We start from the raw sequence: 23,380 nt of genomic DNA, 5'->3' as shown, positions 1-23,380 counted from the left end.
TAATCTTCATGTTCCATTTCCAAATAAGGCCTCTGGCTTCAAGCTGGTTCAGCTACATTGCATTCTCACAGAAACTCAGTCTGTCTGCTGCTTTAGCATCCGAGCATTTTGATGCAGTTTAATAACTTTCTTTTTGCCCTATTTCTTTGAATGAGAGTAAATGGAAAATTTCTTCTGATTGATTTTTATGATTATTCTTCATGAAGTTAACTAAAACTTCCTACCTCATTCTAACCGCACCAGGAAATTCATATAGATTTAAAGGTTCACGCATGTCATTCTCAAATTTCCACCTCACACACTCCATGGAATTTAAGTTCAAAATTCCACACTATTGACAATTAGATAAACCAATTCCATGATAATTCAAATCTACTTTCCTGTGTCTCTTCTCTAAATGGAGCTAGAAGTTTCATTCCTTAAACTTTCAGAGTGCAAAATGTGGAAATTCAAAAGTATTAACAATCAACACATACCCCGTCCATAACAGCAGGTTGCTATGTTGTTCTGAGCTTACATTTTATCACAACTTTAGTGAAGAGAGTCATGGGAGTTTTATTCAGTGCATTAATGCACAGAACAAAATGAGGGAAGTTACCATGACTTTGGAGTTCTCAGTATTGTGGGTCTGGATTCATACATTCCACATTCTCTCTCAGCTCAGGCATTCTCAATAATGTTGAGCCCTAGAGCCTTTCACGTGTCGATCACTTTGGTTCCTGACCAATTTTGTAAAGGCACATCTATGAAGCACAGTCAAAGCCTGACAGAGTCTCCCCTTGAGAGAGATTTATTTCAAATGAATGAAGCATAAGAGCTGAAACAAAATAGCATTCACACATCAATTGGCATTAAGCTTATATTATTTGTGATGAATCCTTTTTTGTAAACATTCATAAAGGTGTGAATACTGTAACATTCAACATTACAGAGAGTTCCAGAGTAATGAAGTAGCAGAATTGCTGCTCCGAGATAGGGCAGTGGCTTCTTTTCAGTCAGTCTCTCAGGGCAGTTTGTGGTCACTGCAATATAGTTCTAAGGAGACGGGATAATTGGAGAAAGGACAGATATAAGGGCAGATTCCACGTCAGCAGTGCTGATTTTTAGCAGGCCTGCAGGGGGAAGGCAGCAGCGTTTGAATGGCTCTGTTTTGAATGGCTGATAGAGAAAATAAATTAGGAGAACTTCAGGGGATCAGTGAGCAATTGGAAGTTACAGTCAGGCCGGGGGTAAAGTGCAGGAGTGCTCAGAAAGTATGAGACTCCCAGGCTCTGTACTGGGAAAGGTCAGGAATGGCTCAGAAGAAGAATGTAAGCATGAATGCATCAGTGCAGCTTTGAAATGACATAAGAAGTGTCTGTTTGATACAACTAAGCAAGACTGGATCTCAGGGAATACTCAGGGGCAGTTTTTAGCTTAGTGAAGCAGGCTGTTGGTGAAAACCTGGGGTTGTGCCTGTGAATAAATGCTGGTGTGCAGTTATTGGTGTGAAGGGAAGGAAGGACACAGGAACAGAGCGGGATCGACTAGATTAGGCACAATTATTTCAGATCTTCTTGATGATGCAGCTGTTGACAGGGAGTTTCAAGGCCAGATCAACAAAATGGAAGAACCACAATCGCTGGTGAAGTTTAGTGAGATTTAATGACCTGTTAACATCTGGGAGGAGATGCTGAGAAAGCTGTGGGATCTGTCTGGATTGTATTTGCTATTTAAAATGCACTGTGGAGTGTTTAATCATAGTACACAGCTGAGAAAGAAAATAAGTATTAATAAAATGTATTCCAAAACATCAATAGAATGGCAGTTACTACCCATTTATTTTAAAGTAATCAAGGAAAGTATTATGATCCAAGACCAGACCAATGGCTCATCATCATCTTCGCAAGTCAATTAGGAATGTGATCCCAACCAGTGATACTCATGTGCTAAAAGTGAATGAGAAGGAAATATATGACCCAGATAAGCCACGTGTCCATGCTGGGCTGCGTCATTCATATCGTAAGCAGACGGCAGCTTGTAACCCAGCGGCCACCTTTTGATTTCCTGGGATGGATACAAAAGCAGTTTGAACAGTGGAGTGCCAGAGACTGAAGGCATCAATGACAGCTACTCACCAGACGCTTAGCAGCACCATCTCATGGAAATGATAGATCAGTTACGCATTGAATGAAGCCATTTGTCCTGCTGTTCTGTGTCTACGCTCTCCATGGGCAACACGCTGAGTTGCAATACTCTGGCAATTCCCAGGTGCCCTGCAATTTTTTGTTAATGGCAAATAATTATAAAATTCCTTTTGAAAATCTCAAATGAATTGGCTCCCATTCTGGTCTCAAGGAACGGCATTCCAGATTCTAACTACTCGTTGTGTCTTTGTGAAGTCTTTTGCTGGTCGTCTTCAATTAGTATCCTCTAGTTCTCCACCTACTGCAACTGAGCACAGTTTCTATCTATACATTCTCGTTATGCCCTGCATGGTTGAATTGTCTCTTCAAAAGAGAACATTCCTAGCTTCTCCAATATAAAATTCCTTATTCATGGACATATGATCCCAAATATTCTTTGTAGCTGCTCTTAATGCCTTCACATCCTTCCTGAAGTGTAGGGAACAGAATTGGGCACAACACTCTGGCTAATCCAGGCTAAACCAGGCATTTATATCGATTTGAGGAGAAAGTGAGGACTCCAAATGCTGGAGATCAGAGCTGAAAATGTGTTACTGGAAAAGCGCAGCAGGTCAGGCAGCATCCAAGGAGCAGGAGAGTCGACGTTTCGGGCATGAGCCCTTTTTCAGGAATGAGGAAAGTGTGCCCAACAGGTAAGCGTGAGGGACTTGGGGGAGGGGTGTTGGAAATGTGATAGGTGGAAGGAGGTCAAGGTGAGGGTGCTAGGCTGGAGTGGGGGCGGGGGCGGAGAGGTCAGGAAGAAGATTGCAGGTTAGGAAGGCTGTGCTGAGTTCGAGGGATTTGACTGAGACAAGGTGGGGGGAGGGGAAATGAAGAAACTGGAGAAATCTGAGTTCATCCCTTGTGGTTGGAGGGTTCCTAGGCGGAAGATGAGGCGCTCTTCCTCCAGCCGTCGTGTTGCTCTGGTCTGGCGATGGAGGAGTCCAAGGACCTGCATGTCCTTGGTGGAGTGGGAGGGGGAGTTGAAGTGTTGAGCCAAGGGGTGGTTGGGTTTGTTGGTCCGGGTGTCCCAGTGTGTTCTCTGAAAACTTCCGCAAGTAGGTGGCCTGTCTCCCCAATATAGAGGAGGCCACATCGGGTGCAGCGGATGCAGTAAATGATGTGTGTGGAGGTGCAGGTGAATTTGTGGTGGATATGGAAGGATCCCTTGGGGCCTTGGAGGGAAGTAAGGGGGGAGGTGTGGGCACAAGTTTTGCATTTCTAGCGGTTGCAGGGGAAGGTGCCGGGAATGGAGGTTGGGTTGGTGGGGGGTGTGGACCTGACGAGGGAGTCACGGAGGGAGTTGGTCTTTACGGAATGCTGATAGGGGAGGAGAGGGAAATATATCCCTGGTGGTGGGGTCCGTTTGGAGGTGGCGGAAATGACGACGGATGATACGATGTATATGGAAGTTGGTGAGGTGATAGGTGAGGACCAGTGGGGTTCTGTCCTGGTGGCGATTGGAGGGGCAGAGCTCAAGGGCAGAGGAGCGGGAAGTGGAGGAGATGCGGTGGAGGGCATCGTCGATCGCGTCTGGGGGAAATTGTGGTCTTTGAAGAAGGAGGCCATCTGGGTTGTACGGTATTGGAACTGATCCTCCTGGGAGCAGATGCAGCAGAGACGAAGGAATTGGGAATTTGGGATGGCGTTTTTACAGGGGACAGGGCGGGATGAGGTGTAGTCTAGGTAACTGTGGGAGTCAGTCGGTTTATAGTAAATGTCCGTGTTGATTCGATTGCCTGAGATAGAAATGGAAAGGTCTAGGAAGGGGAGGGAGGAGTCTGAGATGGTCCAGGTAAATTTGCGGTCAGGGTGGAAGGTGTTGGTAAAGTAAATGCACTGTTCAAATGTTCAACTGTTCGATTCATCATTAATTCTTTTTTTAAATACCCATCACCCATATTCACAAACCTGGGAAACCATGTGCGTTATTCAAACATACCCTCAGGGCTGTTTTGTTTTAGCATCCATTTAGCATCGTACCTTTCATTTATATCACCTTTCCTCATTTCTTTGTCTAATTAGTTAACTTGACACTTTTCTGCATTAAATTTCATCAGCTATTCAACCAGCATAGAACCATACAGTCATAGAGATCTACAGCAGGAAACAGACCCTTTGGTCCAACCTGTCCATGCCAATCAGATATCCTAACCTAATCTAGTCCCATTTGCTAGTGCTTGATCCATATCCATCTAAACCCTTTGTATTCATATACCCATCCAGACACCTTTTAAATGAGCTGTCTGGCAGCTCATTCCATACATGTACTGATGAAGTTCAACATGGTAAGTACATGAATAGGAAAGGTTTGGAGAATATGGACCAGGAGCAGGCAGGTGGGACTAGTTTAGTTTAGTGATTATGTTCTGCATGGACTGGTTGGACCAAAGGGTCTGTTTCCATATGACTCTATGACTCTGTGACTCTATGATCCTTCTCTTAGTTCGCAGTATATCTACGTTCCACGTTATTGACAAATGTTGAAATTGTTACCTGTTCATGAAAGTGTAGGTAGTTGGTATTGATCTGGAGAAGTGGGGAAATCACCAGAACGTAACATCCTCTAATGTGAAAAACAGCCAGTTAGCATTCATTCTGATTTCGATCACTCAGCCAACTTTCCACCCAAGTTCCGCTGTCCATTTCATTCCATGACGTTCTAATTTGCTGACAAATTTGTTATGAGATGCCTTATCAAGGAAAGCAATAAGCAATAGAAAATAAAATCAGAGATGGAGTCATACAATAAAAAAACTCATCGGCTTACCTCCAAAATTCTTCCAACTTCATTCAAGTATCATGATAATATGTGCTGTTGTGGAGTTGGGTAGATTGGAAGACAGAAAGTTAGAATTTGGTGTTTGCAAAATTGTAAAATGGGGAAAGCATTACATAGTCCATTAAAAGAAGATGGAGATTTAATATGGATATCTGTGAGCAGCAGCTTGAAAGTTTGCAGGTGCACAGAGAGTACCCAAATTGAAACGCGTGTATTGAAAGGTTGTACAGTTAATAGGCCAAGCAGCAGTTTTTACCAAGACAGCAGGCTTTTGAAGTTATCCAATCAATTTGAACCAGGTACTTAGATACCACAAAACTATTAAATTTAATTCGGATGATTTTGGCAACATAAGACCAATCCCATTGTCAGAAATATTGATATGTCATCATGGGTAATAAAGAAGGGGGCAGTTAGACAAAGACCCCAGAGCAGACCGCCATCCGCCAGAGCTAACAGCCCTCAGCTCTCTCTCAAAAGAATTGTTTGTCCTCACAGCCTCCGCTATGTGTTAGAGAAAGCACCATCGAAATAACAGTGGTATCAACGATGGAGAAGGCATTCCTGACAGAAGAATTGACAGAAAAGGTACAGAACATTTTGGAAGACACATTATCAGGCTGTAATTTCGAGAGACCAAATTTAATTTTTTTGTTATATGAGTGGGACTTCTATTTGTTGGAACAGCATACCATTAGAATCTTGTTTTATTCAGGAATGATCAGCAGTTAGAAGGACTTATTCAGTTCGTTAATAGTTTAGTTAAATTGTTTACTGTTAGAGTTAGATAAACAAACTGTTACTTCGTGATTTTAAAGTGAGTGTTAGGGATTTATTCTATTTAACTGCTAGAAGTTGCTGAAAAGCAGGTTACACCACTTTTCATGCTCTGTTTTACACATTATAGGGTGAGATGCTCCTCTTTGGTGTTTAGGTTTTAGTTCTCAGAGGGGGGTCAACCTCCACTTTATGACAGCATTTTAATTGGATCCAATCAGATCAGCAAATCTATTTCAGTTCTAATCTAAATGTAAGTATTTACAACAATGATCACAACAGTTTTTGTTTCACCTCTCTTGATTAATTTGGGAGCTGATCTAGCTGTTTATGTTTTGAAGGCCTTGAAAATGTTTTCTGTGACCACTGATTTTTTTGATAACTGCTCAAATGTTGAACACACAATAGACTCTTCCACTTTGTTTTCAAACAACAACTAAAATGAAGTGAAAGTGCATTGCAAAGAATCAGTCACATGTCAAGCAATTTGTCAAGCGATGTCCATTATTGCTTTTGTTTTGATGTCTTTCAGCACCAAACTATTTGCATGACAAGGGTATGCGGTAGAGGGGCCATTTTGTCCATCATATAAATACATTGTTATTGATTATGCTGCAAAGGTAGATCAGTTACTCACCTAGCTGTGAGCGCAAAAATGGGAAAGGTAAGAACAAGTCTAATTTTATACATGATGCTAGATGTTTTTCACATTACATTTTGATTTTCAAGCTCATTAATTTATTTTGTGCCATTTCACAGATCATCTTTTACAAGGACAGGAACTTTCAGGGATGGCACTATGAGTGCAGCAGTGACTGTGCTGACCTGTCCCCTTACTTCAGCTGCTGTAACTCCATCCGTGTTGAGAGTGACTGGTGGGTGCTGTATGAGAAACCCAATTACATGGGATACCAGTATGTTCTGACCAGGGGAGAGTATCCTGACTACCAGCACTGGATGGGATTCAATGACTGTGTCAGATCATGTCACTCCTACCTATATGTAAGTTACATGTTTGTGTTGTCATCACAGATTGAGGTCTTAAAAATTGCCATTGAGCAAAGCTGTTACATTTGGGGATGTTTTTCCCTTCTTCACACTTCTCATTAGCAATAACAGTGAAAACATGTAGCTGACTGATAGCAATTTGAACAATTGCATCTTGAAATTGTCTGAAGTCAATGTTTAGGCATTGTTGGTCACCATGACAAACAAAGTTGAATTACTTTAAATGTAAGTGAGTGGCCTATGGTTACATTTCAGTTACCACCAAGCAAACGGGATTATGATAGATTCTTAGATGACTAAACACTGTGCGACAGGAGATTATTTTGAGGAAATACTGCCAGTTGTGCTAAAATAATATTGGGATGTCTGTCCGAATCCATGGTCTTTGTGAACTGAACCCTTTGCAATCTTTACATAACTTTGGGTTCCCCCATTCGCAGTCTAATCCACTTGTGTGTGCTTAATTGTGATTGTTATGATGTGCCCTATCCATTTGTAATTCTGGGAACAAAATTGGCACCAATTACATTTGTGCCTCAGAAATACCATTAGTTAATGTCTATGAGCATCTGACTATGATTAAATAACTTATTTAAATTGAATTGAATTCACCCAAATGGGCCATTCAGCTGCATAAGTGTATTCAGATGTTATGGACACATCGCACATGAATATTTCTCTGCATCTATTCATCTAACTTGGTCTTTTCTATTTTTTTAGCCCTTGTACACTCATATAGCTTTTCCTGAAATATATTTTCTTCATGTTATTTGTTTCTGATAATCATTCACACTTCCACATTGTCTACTTAGATCAGTTCAAATATACTACACATTCACAACTGGAGCTGATCATATTAAATACATGTTTTGATCTAGAAAGGATATTATTGGATTGGACATTTTGAATGTAGGTTTAGATTAAGAGGCTATTGGCTAGGAACTATTGATGCAAGTTAGTATAGTTATTGCTTTCTGGTTTTAACTCGGAGCATTTGAGATCAGGAGCAGTTGAAATTCAGTAAAAGAGAACAAAGGGAAAAAACTGGGTTTGGTATATTACATTATTAGAAGGCTATCCATAAAGTCCCATGTCAGAGATTGGCCAACAAAACAAGATCACATGGGAATGGTGAAAATATACTGTCATGGACTGAAGAATGTTGAAGACAAAAAGCGGACGGTAGAAATAAATTAGCCATTTTCTGAGTGACATGCTGTGGTTAATGAGGCAGACCAAAGATGAGTGCTTGGGTCTCAGCACTTCCAACCGTATTTTGATGATTTTTGTATGAAGATAACCTGTAACATTTCCAAGTTTGGATATGACACATAACTGGTGGGAACCAAAGACGCTGCAAAAACGCTTCAGGTGTATTTGGACAAGTGGAAAGGCAAGAAATTGTCAAATGGAATACAATCTGGAGAAATATTAGGTTTTCCTGAAGGAATGTGGGAAAAAAATAGTAGCACAGAGTGTTTCTTAACTGGTGTAAGACTGGGAAGTGTTGAATTTCAACTGTTCCTGTGAGTTCAAGATTATTTCAGTCAGTGAACATTAATTTGAAGTTACAGTAACCAGTCAGAACGTCAAATGATATATAGACTTATTACGAGTACAGAATCAAGGATATCTTTCTGTATATGCGTAGAAACAGGGTGAGGCCACATGTGGAGTATTGCATGCAGTTTTGGTCTCCTTACCTAAGGAAAGACATACTTTGCATAGAGGCGATCACAACTCATGCTTACAAAATTAATTCCTGTGATAGTGGGATTGTCTTATGAGGAAAGATTAAATAGACTGTGTCTACATTCTGTAAAGTTTAGAGAACGAAATGTGAACTAATTCAAGCATAGAAAATTCCTACAGTAATCATCAAAGTACATGCTGGAAGGAAATTTCCACTGGCTGGGGAGTCTAGAAACAGAAGACACAGTCTCTGAATATGGAGCAAGCCATAACCATTGATATATGGAGGATTTTCCTCATTCAGATATTGGTGAACCTTTTAAATTATTTGCCGCAGATGTCTGTGGAACCTCACTTACTGTGTTTATTCAAGACTGAAATTGACTGATTTTCACATATTAAAAGCATCAGCAAAATGGTGGTGAAGTAGAATGTCAGCTAAGATCGCATTTAATGATAAAGTTTGCCTGAAGAGAAAGATGGCCGACTTCTGCTCCTAACTCTTATACTCTTATATTTTGTTTGTATTCCAGTACTGAGGAGACTCCCAGAGAATGAGGAGTTATGAGAGGCCTGAATTTGGAGGACAGATGATGGAATTCATGGATGACTGTCCATCTGTCTACGATCGTTTCCGTTACCGTGACATCCATTTCTGGCATGTGATGGATGGTCACTGGATCTTCTATGAACATCCCAACTACAGAGAGCAACAGTACTTCATGAGACCCGGTGAATACAGGAGATACAGTGACTGGGGAGGCTACAGCTCAACTGTTGGATCTTTCAGGTGCATGAGGGATTTCTAGATTGTTCTTGACAAAAGCATTTCAATTTTTCTGACATAAGTCTAACCAGAATAAATACGCACAAATTTACTGCTGTCTCTGTCAGTTGATTGTGTTAGGAAGGTTAGGGACATTTTTTATCCTGTTAAGAAATTGAATAGAACAGTGTAAGAATCAAAGTGTAAACCTTACCCCGATGTGCCGAATGATGAACATCAAGTTTGGGACATATTGGGGAAGATACACCCAGACCCATTTTCCATTCCTCAGAATTAAAGTTTAAAATTGACAATTTTGGCATCATTGACAATTGGATTAACCAATTCCACAATGATACAAATCTAATTCCCTGAGTCTTCTTTCTAAAGGGAGCCAGAAGTTCCATTCCTTAAACTTTTAGAGTGTAAAATGTGAAATGTAAATATTCATGAAATAACAGCAGATGGTCGACGTGATCTGGGTTTGAAATTACTCAAAGTTAGGGCAGAAAACTTTGAGTAGAGTATGAACACATGATGAATTGGTTGACAAAAGTTGCATTGAACACTAAGACCTTAATACATCGGGGTTCTTGATTGTTTCATACTCAGACATCCTGATCAAATGTCTCATCTCAGTACTTTTCCATTTGGCACTTTGGATCAAGATTATTTTTAACTAATCCCCTCCCTGTATACTATCTAATCAAGATCTGATCTGCACTCCATTCGACCGAGAAGAGCTTTATTTGATACTCATAAAAGTAGGCATTGGGCCACTTCAAACCGATGCAGGAAGCCTAGTGATGGGAGATAAGGAAATAGCAGGAGAACTTAACAAGTACTTTGCGTCAGTTTTCACAGTGGAAGACATGAGTAATATCCCAACAATTAAAGGGAGTCAGGGGGCTGAGTTGAGTATGGTTGCCATTACAAAAGAGATAGTGCTAGAAAAGCTAAAAAGTCTTAAAATTGATAAATCTCCTGGCCCCGATGGGATACATCCTAGAGTTCTGAGAGAGGTGGCTGAGGAAATAGCGGAGGCATTGGTTGAGATCTTTCAAGAGTCACTGGAGTCAAGGAAAGTCCCGGAGGATTGGAAGATCGCTGTTGTAACCCCCTTGTTCAAGAAGGGATCAAGACAAAAGATGGAAAATTATAGGCCAATTAGCCTAACTTTGGTTGTTGGTAAAATTCTAGAATCCATCATTAAGGATGAGGTTTCTAAATTCTTGGAAGAGCAGAGTCTGATTAGAACAAGTCAACATGGATTTAGTAAGGGGAGGTCATGCCTGACAAACCTGTTGGAATTCTTTGAAGAGGTGACAAGTAGGTTAGACCAGGGAAACCCAGTGGATGTGGTATATCTAGACTTCTAAAAGGCCTTTGATAAGGTGCCACACGGGAAGCTGCTGAGCAAAGTGAGGGCCCATGGTGTTCGAGGTGAGCTACTGGTATGGATTGAGGATTGGCTGTCTGACAGAAGGCAGAGAGTTGGGATAAAAGGTTCTTTTTCAGAATGGCAGCCGGTGACGAGCGGTGTCCCGCAGGGTTCAGTGTTGGGGCCACAGCTGTTCGCATTATATATTAATGATCTGGATGAAGGGACTGGGGGCATTCTAGTGAAGTTTGCAGATGATACGAAGTTAGGTGGACAGGCAGGTAGTACTGAGGAAGTGGGGAGGCTACAGAAGGATCTAGACAGTTTGGGAGAGTGGTCCAGGAAATGGCTGATGGAATTCAACGAGAGCAAATGCAAGGTCTTGCACTTTGCCAAAAAGAATAAAAGCATAGACTACTTTCTAAATGGTGAAAACATTTGTAAAGCCAAAGTACAAAGGGATCTGGGAGTGCTAGTTGAGGATTCTCTAAAGGTAAACATGCAGGCTGAGTCCGTGATTAAGAAAGCGAATGCAATGTCGTCACTTATCTCAAGAGGGTTGGAATATAAAAGCACCCTTGTACTACTGAGACTTTATAAAGCTCTGGTTAGGCCCCATTTGGAATACTGTGTCCAGTTTTGGTCCCCACACCTCAGGAAGGACATACTGGCACTGGAACGTGTCCAGCGGAGATTCACATGGATGATCCCTGGAATGGTTGGTCTAACATATGAGGAACGACTGAGGATCCTGAGATTGCATTCATTGGAGTTTAGAAGATTAAGGGGAGACTTAATAGAAACTTACAAGATAATACATGGCTTGGAAAGGTTGGACGCTAGGAAATTGTTTCTGTTAGGCGAGGAGACAAGGACACGTGGACACAGCCTTAAAATTAGAGGGGGTCAATTCAGAACAGAAATGCAGAGACATTTCTTCAGCCAGAGAGTGGTGGGCCTGTGGAATTCATTGCCGCAGAGTGCAGTGGAGGCCGGGACGCTAGATGTCTTCAAGGCAGAGATTGATAGATTCTTGTTGTCTCGAGGAATTAAGGGCTACGGGGAGAATGCGGGTAAGTGGAGTTGAAATGCCCATCAGCCATGATTGAATGGCGGAGTGGACTCGATGGGCCGAATGGCCTTACTTCCACTCCTATGTCTTATGGCCTTATGGTCTTATGGTCTTAAAAGAATAGCGTAGACACAATAAAAAGTTCCATTCACCATAAATGTTAAGTTTGCTTCATTCCTTGGTGCTGCAACATCCATAATTCTGACTGCTGTCCAAAACTCCAAAAGAAGGAAGTTTAGACAGAATTTTCCTTTTCATTTTCTCATCATGAACAGAAACAGAATGATTTAAACAAAAGTTCAAAATCACACAACACCAGGTTATAGTCCAACAGGTTTATTTGAAAGCACTAGCATTTGGAGTGCTGCTCTTTCATCAGGTGGTTGTGGAGTATAAGATCATAAGACACAGAATTTATTGCAAAAGATTACAGAAAACTAGTTCCAAATGTCTTTTGTAATTAGATTTCCGTAGTCCTTGTACCATTCTAATGAACCTTCTTTGCATCTCTTCAAATCCTTCCCATCTGTCCGACAATGAATTCAATGATTATATATTGTGTTGAATACAGACAAAGAGGAATGCAAGATGTATCTTGTCCTAAACAGAGTCATAGAGTCAAAGAGATATATAGCACGGAAACAGACCCTTCAGTCCATTCATTCATGCTGCCTACATATTCTAAATAAATTAGTCCCATTTGTCAGCATTTGGCCCATATGCCTTGAAACCCTTCCTATTTATAATACCCATCCAGACACCTTCCATACATGCCTACTTCCCTCTGTGTGAAAACGTTCCCCTTTAAGTCCCTTTTAAATCTTTTCGCTCTCACCCTGAACCTATGCCCTCTCGTTTTGGAATCCACACACCTCTCCTCTACCGTCCCATTCCCTAATCGGAGAAATACCTTGCCTATTTACCTTATCCATGCCCCTCATAATTTTATAAATCTCTATGAGGTCACCCCTCAACCTCTGATGCTCCAGGGAAAATAATTGTAGCCTATTCATCCTCTCCCTATAGCTCAAATTCTCCAACTCTGGAAACATCCTGAATAATTATTTTCAAACCCTTTCAAGACTTGCAACATTCTTCCTATAACAGGGAGACCGGAATTGATACAATATTTCAAAAGTGGCCTAATCAACTCTAGTACAGCTGCAACATGACCTCCCAACTTCTATACTCAATGCTCTGACCAATAAAGGCAAGCATATCAAGCACCTTTTTCATTATCTTATCTATCCATGACTCCATGTTCAAGGAGCTGTGAACCTACACTCGAAGGTCTCTTTGTTCAGCAACGCGCCCCAGGACCTTTCCATTAAGTAGTTAAGTCCAGCTCTGATTTGCTTTTCCAAAATGCAGCACTTCACATCTACCTAAATTAAACACCATCTGCTGCTCCACGGCCCATTAGTGCTGCCGTGACAGATAAATTACTTCTGTTCCAGCAAAGCAAATCGCTTCGTCTCTGGGCTATCTACTTGCCGCTTCATCTACCCACTTCATTGACCTCACCCACTTCGACGATCGACATTGACACAATTACTCACATCGTCTACCTCACCTATCCTCACCCACCTAGATCCCATTAACCCACACATTCACTCACCTTTAGTCTTTAGTAATTATATTTCCATTGTCCTTGTACAATTCTAATGGATCTTCTTTGCATCTCTTCAAATCCTTGCCATCTGTCCGACAGTGAGTTCAATGATTATATATTGTGTTGAACGCAGACAAAGAGGAATGCAAGATGCATCTTGTCCTAAGTACAGTCATAGAGTCAAAGAGATATGTAGCATGGAAACAGACCCTTTGGTCCATTCGATCATGCTGACGATATATCCTAAATAAATTAGTCCCATTTGGCAACATTTGCCTCCAAACCCTACCTTTGATAATACTCATCCAGATGCCTTCCATACACGCCAACTTCCATCTGTGTGAAAACGTTCCCCCTTAAGTATTTTATAAATCCTTCTCACCCTAACCAATGCCTTCTCGCTTTGCAATCTACAACCCCACCCCCCCCCACCCCACCTACAGGGGATATACCTTATCTATTTACTCTATCTATTGCCCCTCATGATTTTACAAACCTCTAAGAGGTCAGAGGTCACCTCTTAATAATGACAAATATGAATTCAACTGTGCAATCATCAAGTTGTCTGTATAGAATTTGCACATTCTCCCTGTGTCTGTGTGGGTTTCTACTGGGTACTCCAGCTTCCTCCCAAATTTGCGCAGGTTAGGTGAATTGGTTGTACTAAAATTGTTCTATAGTGTTCCAGCATGTATAGGCTAGGTGTATTAGCCATGGGAAATGTGGGGTTACAAGGATGGCTGAGGTGGAATTTGGGGGAGATGCTCTTTGGAGGCTCTGGATGGGCCGAATGGCCTGTATCTGCATTGTAGCATTCTATGAACGTCCAGCATCCAACGTTATATTGTTGCAGATTTAATAGACAATACTGTCTTTCAATAGAATGACTAATGGCCAAACATAGATGCTGTGATCACCTGATCAGTGAGTCAAGTGAAATCAAGGTGAGATTACCATTTCTTGGCTGCAATAAAATCCCCATTGATCTAAAGACAGTCAATCCAAGAAATAATCACGACCAATAAATTTGCAACTTATTTCATTCACATTTAATTCAGAAAAGATTTACAAGAATGTTGCCAGGGTTGAAGGATTTGAGCTATTGGGAGAGGCTGAATAGGCTGTGAATATTTAAATTGGAGCGTTGGAGGCTGAGGGACGACTTTATATAATCTTGAGGGGCATGGATGGGATAACTAGGCAAAGTCTTTTTGCTGGGGTGGGGAAGTCCAAAACAAGAGGGCATAGGTTTAAAGTGAGAGGGGAAAGGTATCAAAGGGACTAGGAGGCAATGTTTTCACACAGAGGGTGGTACGTGTATGGAATGAGCTGCCAGAGGAAGTGGTGGAGGCTGATATGATTATAATATTTAAAAGGCATCTGGATGAGTATGTGAATAGGAAAGGTTTAGAGGGATATGGTCCAAATGCTGGCAATTGGGGCTAACTTAATATAGGATGTCAGGTTGGCATGGACACATTGGACCTCTGTTTCCTGCCATACAGCTTATGACTCTAGAAGTATGATAATTGCACAGATTGGGCTATTCAGTGCTTGCCCGCCAGTTAGCTATCTTGGAGAAACAATGAGCTGACTCAGGAGGTTACAAATGTACCTTTATCTACAGCTGCTTGCATTAATGCAGCAAAGTAGAGAGAATGAGAAAAGATTTGTACATGAGCGCTGAAAATCTCTCTCTCTCCCCCTCAGTCTCATTATTCAAAATTCAGTGCTCTATGAAAACGCAACCCAGCGCAGCCACTAGGTGCAAAACTTCGCCACAGCCGAAGAAACAAGGCAACTACACAATCAACACTCACCCTCACAACGCAAAGAATTTAAGAAGTTTAAATATCAACAATTCACTCTGTATGGATACCCTCCCTTCCTTTTGAGGTTTTTTCCTGCTGTTTGTGAGTGCCTGATGTCATGTTTGGATTTTTCCTTTTCTGGTCGCACATAATAAAATCCCTCTTTTTTAAAAATTATAAAAACTTTGCAATTTGGCTCCTTTATTCTAATCTAATTAATCACATTTCAATTGAAGTGGTATAGCCACTCACTGAAAAGATGATAGTTGGTGTGACCGAAGGGGGGAGCCATGTCACCTCCCAGGGTTTTGTTGGAACTATAAGAAAGCAACAACTGAATGATGTCTGTTCATCGTAAGTGAAAAACTTCAGCATTGAAAGTCTCTGAGTGCACAGCAGGAGGGTACTGGATTCATTCAGCTTCTGCCAATTCACCATTCAGTTTACCCTCCTCAACAATTTTCTCTGATACCTAAAAATTAATATCATTCAAGTACATGCTCAATTGCCTTTTAAAATAACCCATGTATTCTGCATCTACCTTTTCGGGCAGATTTGATCAACCCTCCCTACCTTTTTTTTCTTTCTCTCACTTTTAATCTTTATTTTTGCTAAAAATCTATGTGTAGAGTGAGTGAACACAAATAGTAATTGCAGGAAAAGCTCAGCAGGTCTGGCAGCATCTGTGAAGAGAAATCAGAATTAATGTTCCAGGTCATTTCTGAGGAAGGGTCACTCGACCCGAAGATTTGTACATGAGCGCAAATTCTAATTTCTCTCCACAGATCCTGCCAGACATGCTGAGCTTTTCCAGAAACTTCTGATTTTGTTTCTGATTTACAGCATCCGCAGTTCTTTTACGTAGAGTGAGTCAAGTGTGTTGTTTGCTCATAAGGGCAAGGTTAAACAACAGGGCACCATGTATCCTGAGAATTACTGTGCAGGATTCATGAAGAATGGTCCACACAGCTGCAGCTCGGATTCAGCACAGTTACCCAGTCCTTCTGGGTGGCAGCATGGCTTTCATAGTCTACACACTGTACATGTGTGCATGGGCTGCATACCAGAATCATCAGTCATGTCATGAGCCGATGGCATCTTGAAACCCAACAGCCACCTTTTGATTTCGTGAGATTGGTAGAAAAACAGTTGGCACAGTGGAGTGCCAGAGACGGAAGGCGTCAATGGCAGTTACTCTGACAGCTGAACCACCAGATTTCAAGCTGATTGATTTCATGGACCCATAGAACTATTGCAGCACTGCATGTTCTGTGTCTACTCTCTGCATGGGCAACTTAGAATCACAACCCCGGAAACGTGTAATTTTTTTATTAATGACAAATAATTTAAAAATCTCAAAATGAATTTGCTTCTATTCTGCTTGCTATAGAAAACACCTTTCACTCTTGCCATTATACTTTCTTTCACCAGTCACCTTCATCCGGTCAGTGCCCTCTGGTAGTGCAAAAGCAATGAAGACAGTTCCGTTTTATACTCTCTGTCTATGCCCTGCATGATTTGTTTGTCTCTTCGCAGTGAACATCCCCAGCTTCTCAAATCTATGTATATGAAGCTCCTCATTCTTGGACCCATGATCCCAAATATTCTCTGCAGCCACTCTTAATGCCTTCACACTCTTCCTCCAGTGAAGGGAACAAAACTGGACATGATCCTCTGGTTGAGGAGGAACCAAACATTTATACAGGTTCATCATTACTTCCCTACTTTTATACTCATCGTTCATATTTATAAACCCCGAGGATCAACACAAATGACTTTCTCAACCAGACTTACCACTTTGAAGGATTTGAGCAAATATGGGCCTGTCCTGCTCTTGCATCCTCTGTAACATTGTATGCTTTATTTTTTATTACCCCTCCTCAGTCCTCCGGTTGAATTGATTCAAGTCACACTTCACTACATCAAATTCCATCACCGTGTTCAGCTCTCTTCACCAGCCTAAGTAATTTCACTTGAAGTTTAACATATTTCTTCTCACATTCCACGACATTCACAACCATGGTTTGATTGGAAAATGCTGAAATTATGCCCAGTACACTGAAGTATACGTCATTGGTACTGAAGAAGTCAAGCAAGTTCCTGATAGCGCCCCCTGGGTTCCCCAGAATGCAACATCCTCCAGGGTGAAAAACAGCCTGTTAGCATGCATTCTGTATCCCATCACTCAGCCAACTTTCCACCCATGTTCCATTGCCCAATTCATTCCATGACATTCCAATTTGCTGACCAGTTTGTTATGAGACACCTTATCAAGGAAAGCAATAAGCAGTAAAAATTAAAATCAGAGATGGATTCATACAGTAAAAATAAGTCATTGCTGTTCCTGCAGTTTACCTGCAAAATGCTTCCAATTTCATTCAAAGACCATTTTGATGAGCACCTTACAGAGCAGCAACCCTCTTTACAGTTGTAATATAAATTAAAGCATTTACAACAATGACCACAACAGCTATTGCAACTTTTGTTTCATCACTTTTGATTAATTTCAGAACTGGTTGAGCTGATTATGCTTTGAAATTAAAATCTTGAAACTTTTTTCTGTGTTTCTTTTCAGAACTGTTCAAGTGTTGAACAGACAACAGACTCTTCCCCCTTTGTTTTCAAACAACAACTAAAATGAAGTGGAAGCATATTAGAAAGAATCAGTCACATGTCAAGCAACATGTCAAGTGATGTCCATTATTCTTTTTTTTGTCGTTCAGCACCAAATTATTTGCATAACAAGAGTATACAGTAGAGAGGCTATTTTGTCCATCATATAAATACCACGCGTTAGATAATGCTACAAAGTTAGATCAGTTACTCACCTAGCCGTGAGCTCACAATGGGAAAGGTACGAACAAGTCTGATTTTTTACATGATTCAAGAATTCTGATTACTGAATTGTGATTTCCAAGTCCAATAATTTATCTTGTGCTACATTCCACAGATCATCTTTTACGAGGACAGGAACTTCCAGGGACGGCACTATGAGTGCAGCAGTGACTGTGCCGACCTGTCCCCTTACTTCAGCCGCTGTAACTCCATCCGTGTTGAGAGTGACTGGTGGGTGTTGTATGAGAAACGCAATTATATGGGATACCAGTATATTCTGACCAGGGGAGAGTATCCTGACTACCAGCGCTGGATGGGATTCAATGACTGTGTCAGATCATGTCGCTCCCACCCATACGTAAGTCATTCTTTGTCCTTGTTGGAATAAATGGGTTTATAAACTGATTTATATTTGCAACTGTCTGCTCCTCTATTGTTTACTCAGTGCATGGGATTTATTAGGATGGGATTCCATGATAGCGTTGGATCATGTGACTTCAACCCTTATATAATTTGGTTGTTCACATGTTCTACTCAGATTAAAGTTCAGAAAATGTGCAGAGAGTAAAGCAGTTAAGTTAATGGATGCTTTCCCATTTTTCACACTTGATATGTGTATCAATTGCAAAGATTAAGGTGAGTTTTTATGTGTATAAATATGCATCAGTTTAAAAAAAAGGTACCCAGTGCATCTCAACTAATATTTCAAGTTTTATAGGTGGCCATCCTAAAAAGGAATAGAGTCACCTAAAATGTGAATGAAGGGCTTAAAGCTTTGTTTTAATTCTGTGCCAGGAAGTTGTATTGTGAGGCATTCTTAAATGGCTGCAGTATCCAATGCATTTGATCAACACGACTTGTTTGTTTGATGAAAAGCTGCTATTTAGCCTAAGGAATGTAGGGGCGCCTGTCTGACTCCATAGTCTTTGTGGTCATGACCTCTTGCATTTGGACCTTGAAAGATAATGAGTGCTCATGCTTAATGTTGGCTCTTAGGTTGCCACGTCTCTGGCTTCAAGTCTGGGAATAAATATGAGATTGAATAAACGTGTACTTCCTAAATGCTATTAGTTTAAGATGATGAACATCTATAATTGAGTAAATTATTTACAGAGAGTTCATAGCACAGGACCATTCAGTTTTACAAGTTTATTCAGTTGTATCTCTCTGATTATGCTTATCCACAATAGGCTCATATATCTCTGCAACCAACACAATGAGTGCATATTTCCATTTCTATTGCCTTCATGCAGTTATTGAAATTTCCCTTAAACACATGAATAGTATCCTTTCTATTTTTGACATTTCTACCACTTCATTATACCTATAAGCAGGTTTATTTAAATATGCTACAGAACTGCAGCAGGGGTAAACATTTGTGTTAAATATATTGTTTCCCTTAAAAGGAGCCCATGGATTGAGGATCTAGAGCATAGGTTAAGGGTATGAAGTTGTTGGATAGATCCTACTGATGCAAAATATTAATGTTCCTTTCCAGATTGCTTTTATGTTAGAGCTTGCTTTATTGCATCACAATTGAAGTTGGTTATTGGAATGTGCTTCACATTTCCAGTGTGTTCCAGAGAACATCATTCATGATTCACATTACACCAGCAATACATAAAAGTAACATTCCAATATCACATGGCCCAACAAGAGTCCCCACTGCTGTACGTAAATCCATCTAATTATTCTATTGTTTTCAATATATTGCCCTCAAAAACTGCCCATTCCTCACAATCACAGGCAATCAAGTTAATGTATTTCAAACTACACTGGTCACATTGAGTGAATTAGACCAAATCCCATCACCGCATTATCTGTGAAAATATCCTTAGCTTGGGTCCACTTACACAATAAATGAATGTTTAGCAGTAAGATCATGCAACTCATGATGCACTCATTTCACAAACAGCCCGAAGGTAGTCATGAAATGTAAATATTCATTCCCGCATCATTCACCTGGAGACATGAGAAAATATTAAACTGAAGGGAAAAGCACATTAGACATTTACAAATGCAAAGAAACTCCTGTCTTATATGTGACCAATAATTCCTTTTCACTTTATAGAAAATTGCACAAAGTTGAACAATTATAATCAGATGAGAATATGATCCATACACCTGTTATTGAATTGTTTCAGCTTTATTCTCAATAAACTAGCTAATTTTTTGCATATTTTATATATTTAATTGATACGTTTCTCACTAACATGATCTTACTTCTATTCCAGTACCGAGGAGGCTCCTACAGAATGAGGATTTACGAGAGGCCTGACTTTGGAGGACAGAGGATGGAATTCACGGATGACTGTCCATCCGTCTACGATCGTTTCCGTTACCGTGACATCCACTCCTGCCACGTGATGGACGGTTATTGGATCTTCTATGAACATCCCAACTACAGAGGGCGACAGTACTTCATGAGACCCGGTGAATACAGGAGATACAGTGACTGGGGAGGCTACAGCTCAACTATCGGATCTTTCAGGCGCATGAGGGATTTCTAGATTGCTCTTGACAAAAATGTTTTTTGTGACATATGTATTGGTCAAATAAATACACGTGCATTCATTTCTGTTTTTCTCAATTGCCTTGTGTTTGGATTTCCAGGAACTTTCTCTAAGATATTGTGTGGGCTGGAGACAGAATCACTGAGACAATAGTTCAGAGATATATTCAAATTGATACAAAAAAACAAGGTCACGATAGACATCAGATCCTCAGCTCATTATATATCCTGTCTCGGTGTCCATTCCATGGTGGCGAATTTGAAAATTCCAGACAAATTGTGTCTAAAACATTAGCAGTTAGACAACCAATTTAATGAAAATTCCCTACAAATCAGGACTCTAGCAATCCTGAAGAAGGGCTTGTGCCCGAAACATCGATTCTCCTGCTCTTTGGATGTGCCTGACCTGCTGCGCCTTTCCAGCAACACATTTTCAGCTCTGATCTCCAGCTTCTGCAGTCCTCACTTTCTCCCAAATCAGTGCTGGGAACTCAACTGTGCAAAATTTATAAAAATGACTTGGATGAAGGGTCAGAATTGTTGCTGCCACAAAAAAAGGTTAGAAATCAAATTGTAAAGAAGTAATAAGAAGGCTTCAAAAATCGTTTAAGTGAGTGGGTAAAGATTTGACAAATGGAGTATGATCTTGGCAAATGTGAAATTGTCTATTTTGCAGGAAGAATAAAAAGGATTCATATTATTTAAATAGTGAGAATGCAGAACTCTGACATGCAGTGGGATTTGATTATCATACTTCATAAATCACAAAAGTAGTATGCAGGTACAATAATTAATTAGGAAACTTGTAGAACTTATAATCTATTATTAAGGGAATTGAGTACAAACATATAGAGGACATGAATATACAGGGCACTAATGAGACCACACTGTCTACAATACTGTCTACAGTAAAGGTCACCTCATTTATGGAAACATGTAAATGAATTTGTAGTATTTCGGAGAAGCTTTACTAGATTGATTCCTGGAATGGGCAGGTTGTCTTATGATAAAAGATAGTTTAGGCTGAGCTTGTGTTTAGGTCAGAGTGGTGCTGGAAAAGCCCAACAGGTCAGGCAGCATCCGAAGAACAGGAAAATCAGACTTTTGCCCGAAACATCAATTTTCCTGCTCCTTGGATGCTGCCTGACCTGCTGTGCTTTTCCAGTATCACTCTGATCTAAACTCTGGTTTCCAGCATCTTCTGTCCTCACTTTCACCTAGGCTGAGCTTATGTCTGTTGGAGTTGAAAAGAGTAAAGGCTAATATAATTGAAACATATAAGATTGTGATGGATCTTCAGTCTTTTACCTGTTCATATAGCTAATAGTAATTATGGTTATGCCTCTGTTCAATGGTAACCCTAAACCCAGAATGTTGTTAGTGCAGGATTCAGAGATTATAACAACGTAGAATGCCAATGTAAACTGGTTAGGTTCTCTCTTATTTCAGATGATCATTGTCTGGCACTTGTGCGTTATGAATGTTATTTGCTACACTTTAACTCAAGCTTAATTGTTGAGTTCCTCTTTGATAGGAACATGACTGCTTCAGTATCTGATGGGTAGTGAATAGTTCTCGAACAATGTACAATCATCAGCACACATCCTCAACTTTGTCCTTATCATGGACAAAAGATCATTAACAATGCAACTGATGATGGGAACTTGCCTCCAAAAGGCTTTTTGAGCAGACGGTCGAATGCTTATGTTAGCCTTTACAACAGAACTCCTTTATATCCTTTATGACTGCAACTGTACAAAACTCTGGTGTGGCCACATTTGGAGTATTACGTAAAGCTCTGGTCACTGCATTATAGGAAGGATGTGGAAGCTTTGGAAAGGTTCAGTGATTTACTAGAATGTTGCCTGGTATGGAGGGAAGATCTTAAGAGGAAAGGCTGTTTTCGCTAGAGTAGAAGGTTAAGAGGTGACTTAATTTGAGGCATATAAGATAATCAGAGGGTAAGATAGGGTGGACAGTGAGAGACGTTTTCCACGGATGGTGAAGGCGAGCACAAGGGGACATAGCTTTAAATTGAGGGGTGATAGACATAGGACAGATGTCAGAGATAGTTTCTTTGCTCAGAGAGTAGTAGGGGTGTGGAACGCATTGCCTGCAACAATAGTAGATTCATCAGCTTTAAGGGCATTGAAATGGTCATTGGATAGGCATATGGGCAAGAATGGCTTTGGCTTTGTGAGACACAGGTCATGCCTCACAAATCTTATTGAGGAGGTGACAATGACAAGCTGACAAAGGTCAAGCAGAGGATGTGGTTTACATGGATTTCAGCAAGGCATTTGATCAGGTTCCCCATGATAGGCTCATTTATAAAGTCATGAGAGATAGGATGCAGGGAGATTTGGCTGTCCGGATTCAGAATTGGCTAGCTGACAGAAGGCAGAGAGTGTTTGTAGATGGAAAGTATTCTGCCTGGAAGTCAGTGGTGAGTGGTGTCCCACAGGGCTCTGTTCTTGGGCGTCTGCTCTTTGTCATGTTTATAAATGACTTGAATGAGGAGGTTGAGGGATGGGTTAGTAAGTTTGCCGGTGTCACAAAAGTTGGAATTACCGTTGATAGTATCAAGAGCTATTGCAGGCCACAGAATAACATTGGCAGGATGCAGAGTGGGCTGAGAAATGGCAGATAGAGTTCAACCTGAATAAGTGCAAAGTGATGCATTTTGGAACGTTGAACTTGAATGTTGAATGTAGGATTAAAGTCAGGAGCTGAAAATTGTTGCTGGAAAAGCGCAGCAGGTCAGACAGCATCCAAGGAGCAGAAGAATCAACATTTCATTAGCCCTTCTTCTGGAAGGAGGTAAAGGTGAGGATGATAGGTCAGAGTGGGGGTGGGGGCGGAGAAGTCGGGAAGAAGATTGCAGGTTAGAAAGGTGGTGCTGAGTTCGAGGGTTGGGACTGAGACAAGGTGGGGGAAGGGGAAATGAGGAAACTGGAGAAATCTGAG

The 23,380-nt window shown here is 40.8% G+C and overlaps 2 protein-coding genes across 5 annotated transcripts; both read left to right on the top strand.

The window, feature by feature from the left end:
- The first annotated feature begins 5,496 nt into the window (after window positions 1-5,496).
- On the top strand, window positions 5,497-9,383 carry LOC132817637 (gamma-crystallin S-1-like). Its single transcript, XM_060828137.1, has 4 exons — window positions 5,497-5,535; window positions 6,454-6,730; window positions 8,965-9,214; window positions 9,332-9,383. The coding sequence occupies exons 1-4, from the start codon at window positions 5,497-5,499 to the stop codon at window positions 9,381-9,383; spliced, it is 618 nt and encodes a 205-aa protein (XP_060684120.1).
- Window positions 9,384-14,763: 5,380 nt separating this feature from the next.
- On the top strand, window positions 14,764-20,411 carry LOC132817192 (gamma-crystallin S-1-like). 4 transcript variants are annotated; one of them, XM_060827469.1, is made up of 3 exons: window positions 14,764-14,775; window positions 18,017-18,263; window positions 20,143-20,411. In XM_060827469.1, exons 1-3 carry the CDS (start codon window positions 14,764-14,766, stop codon window positions 20,409-20,411), a joined length of 528 nt encoding a protein of 175 aa, XP_060683452.1. The 4 variants fall into 4 exon arrangements, with proteins under 4 accessions (XP_060683452.1, XP_060683453.1, XP_060683455.1 ...); XM_060827470.1 differs by lacking the exon at window positions 14,764-14,775 and adding an exon at window positions 17,912-17,920 and having other exon boundaries at window positions 18,017-18,259; window positions 20,136-20,411; XM_060827472.1 differs by lacking the exon at window positions 14,764-14,775 and adding an exon at window positions 17,912-17,920 and having other exon boundaries at window positions 20,146-20,411.
- Window positions 20,412-23,380: the final 2,969 nt, after the last annotated feature.

Source organism: Hemiscyllium ocellatum, chromosome 7, assembly GCF_020745735.1.
Source record: "Hemiscyllium ocellatum isolate sHemOce1 chromosome 7, sHemOce1.pat.X.cur, whole genome shotgun sequence".
Taxonomy (NCBI): Eukaryota; Metazoa; Chordata; class Chondrichthyes; order Orectolobiformes; family Hemiscylliidae; genus Hemiscyllium; species Hemiscyllium ocellatum.
The sequence above is the reverse complement of the archived record's forward strand: the minus strand, read 5'-3'. Positions and strand labels throughout refer to the sequence as shown.

What these genes read in the sequence shown, in the direction of transcription:
- LOC132817637 (XM_060828137.1), top strand. Translation starts at nt 5,497, where the DNA reads ATGGAGAAGGCATTCCTGACAGAAGAATTGACAGAAAAG. An exon ending in CAGAAGAATTGACAGAAAAG is followed by an intron (nt 5,536 to 6,453) that starts GTACAGAACATT and finishes TTGATTTTCAAG; the next exon opens with CTCATTAATTTATTTTGTGC. An exon ending in TCAACTGTTGGATCTTTCAG is followed by an intron (nt 9,215 to 9,331) that starts GTGCATGAGGGA and finishes TGATTGTGTTAG; the next exon opens with GAAGGTTAGGGACATTTTTT.
- LOC132817192 (XM_060827469.1), top strand. An exon ending in TCGCTCCCACCCATACGTAA is followed by an intron (nt 18,264 to 20,142) that starts GTCATTCTTTGT and finishes TCCAGTACCGAG; the next exon opens with GAGGCTCCTACAGAATGAGG.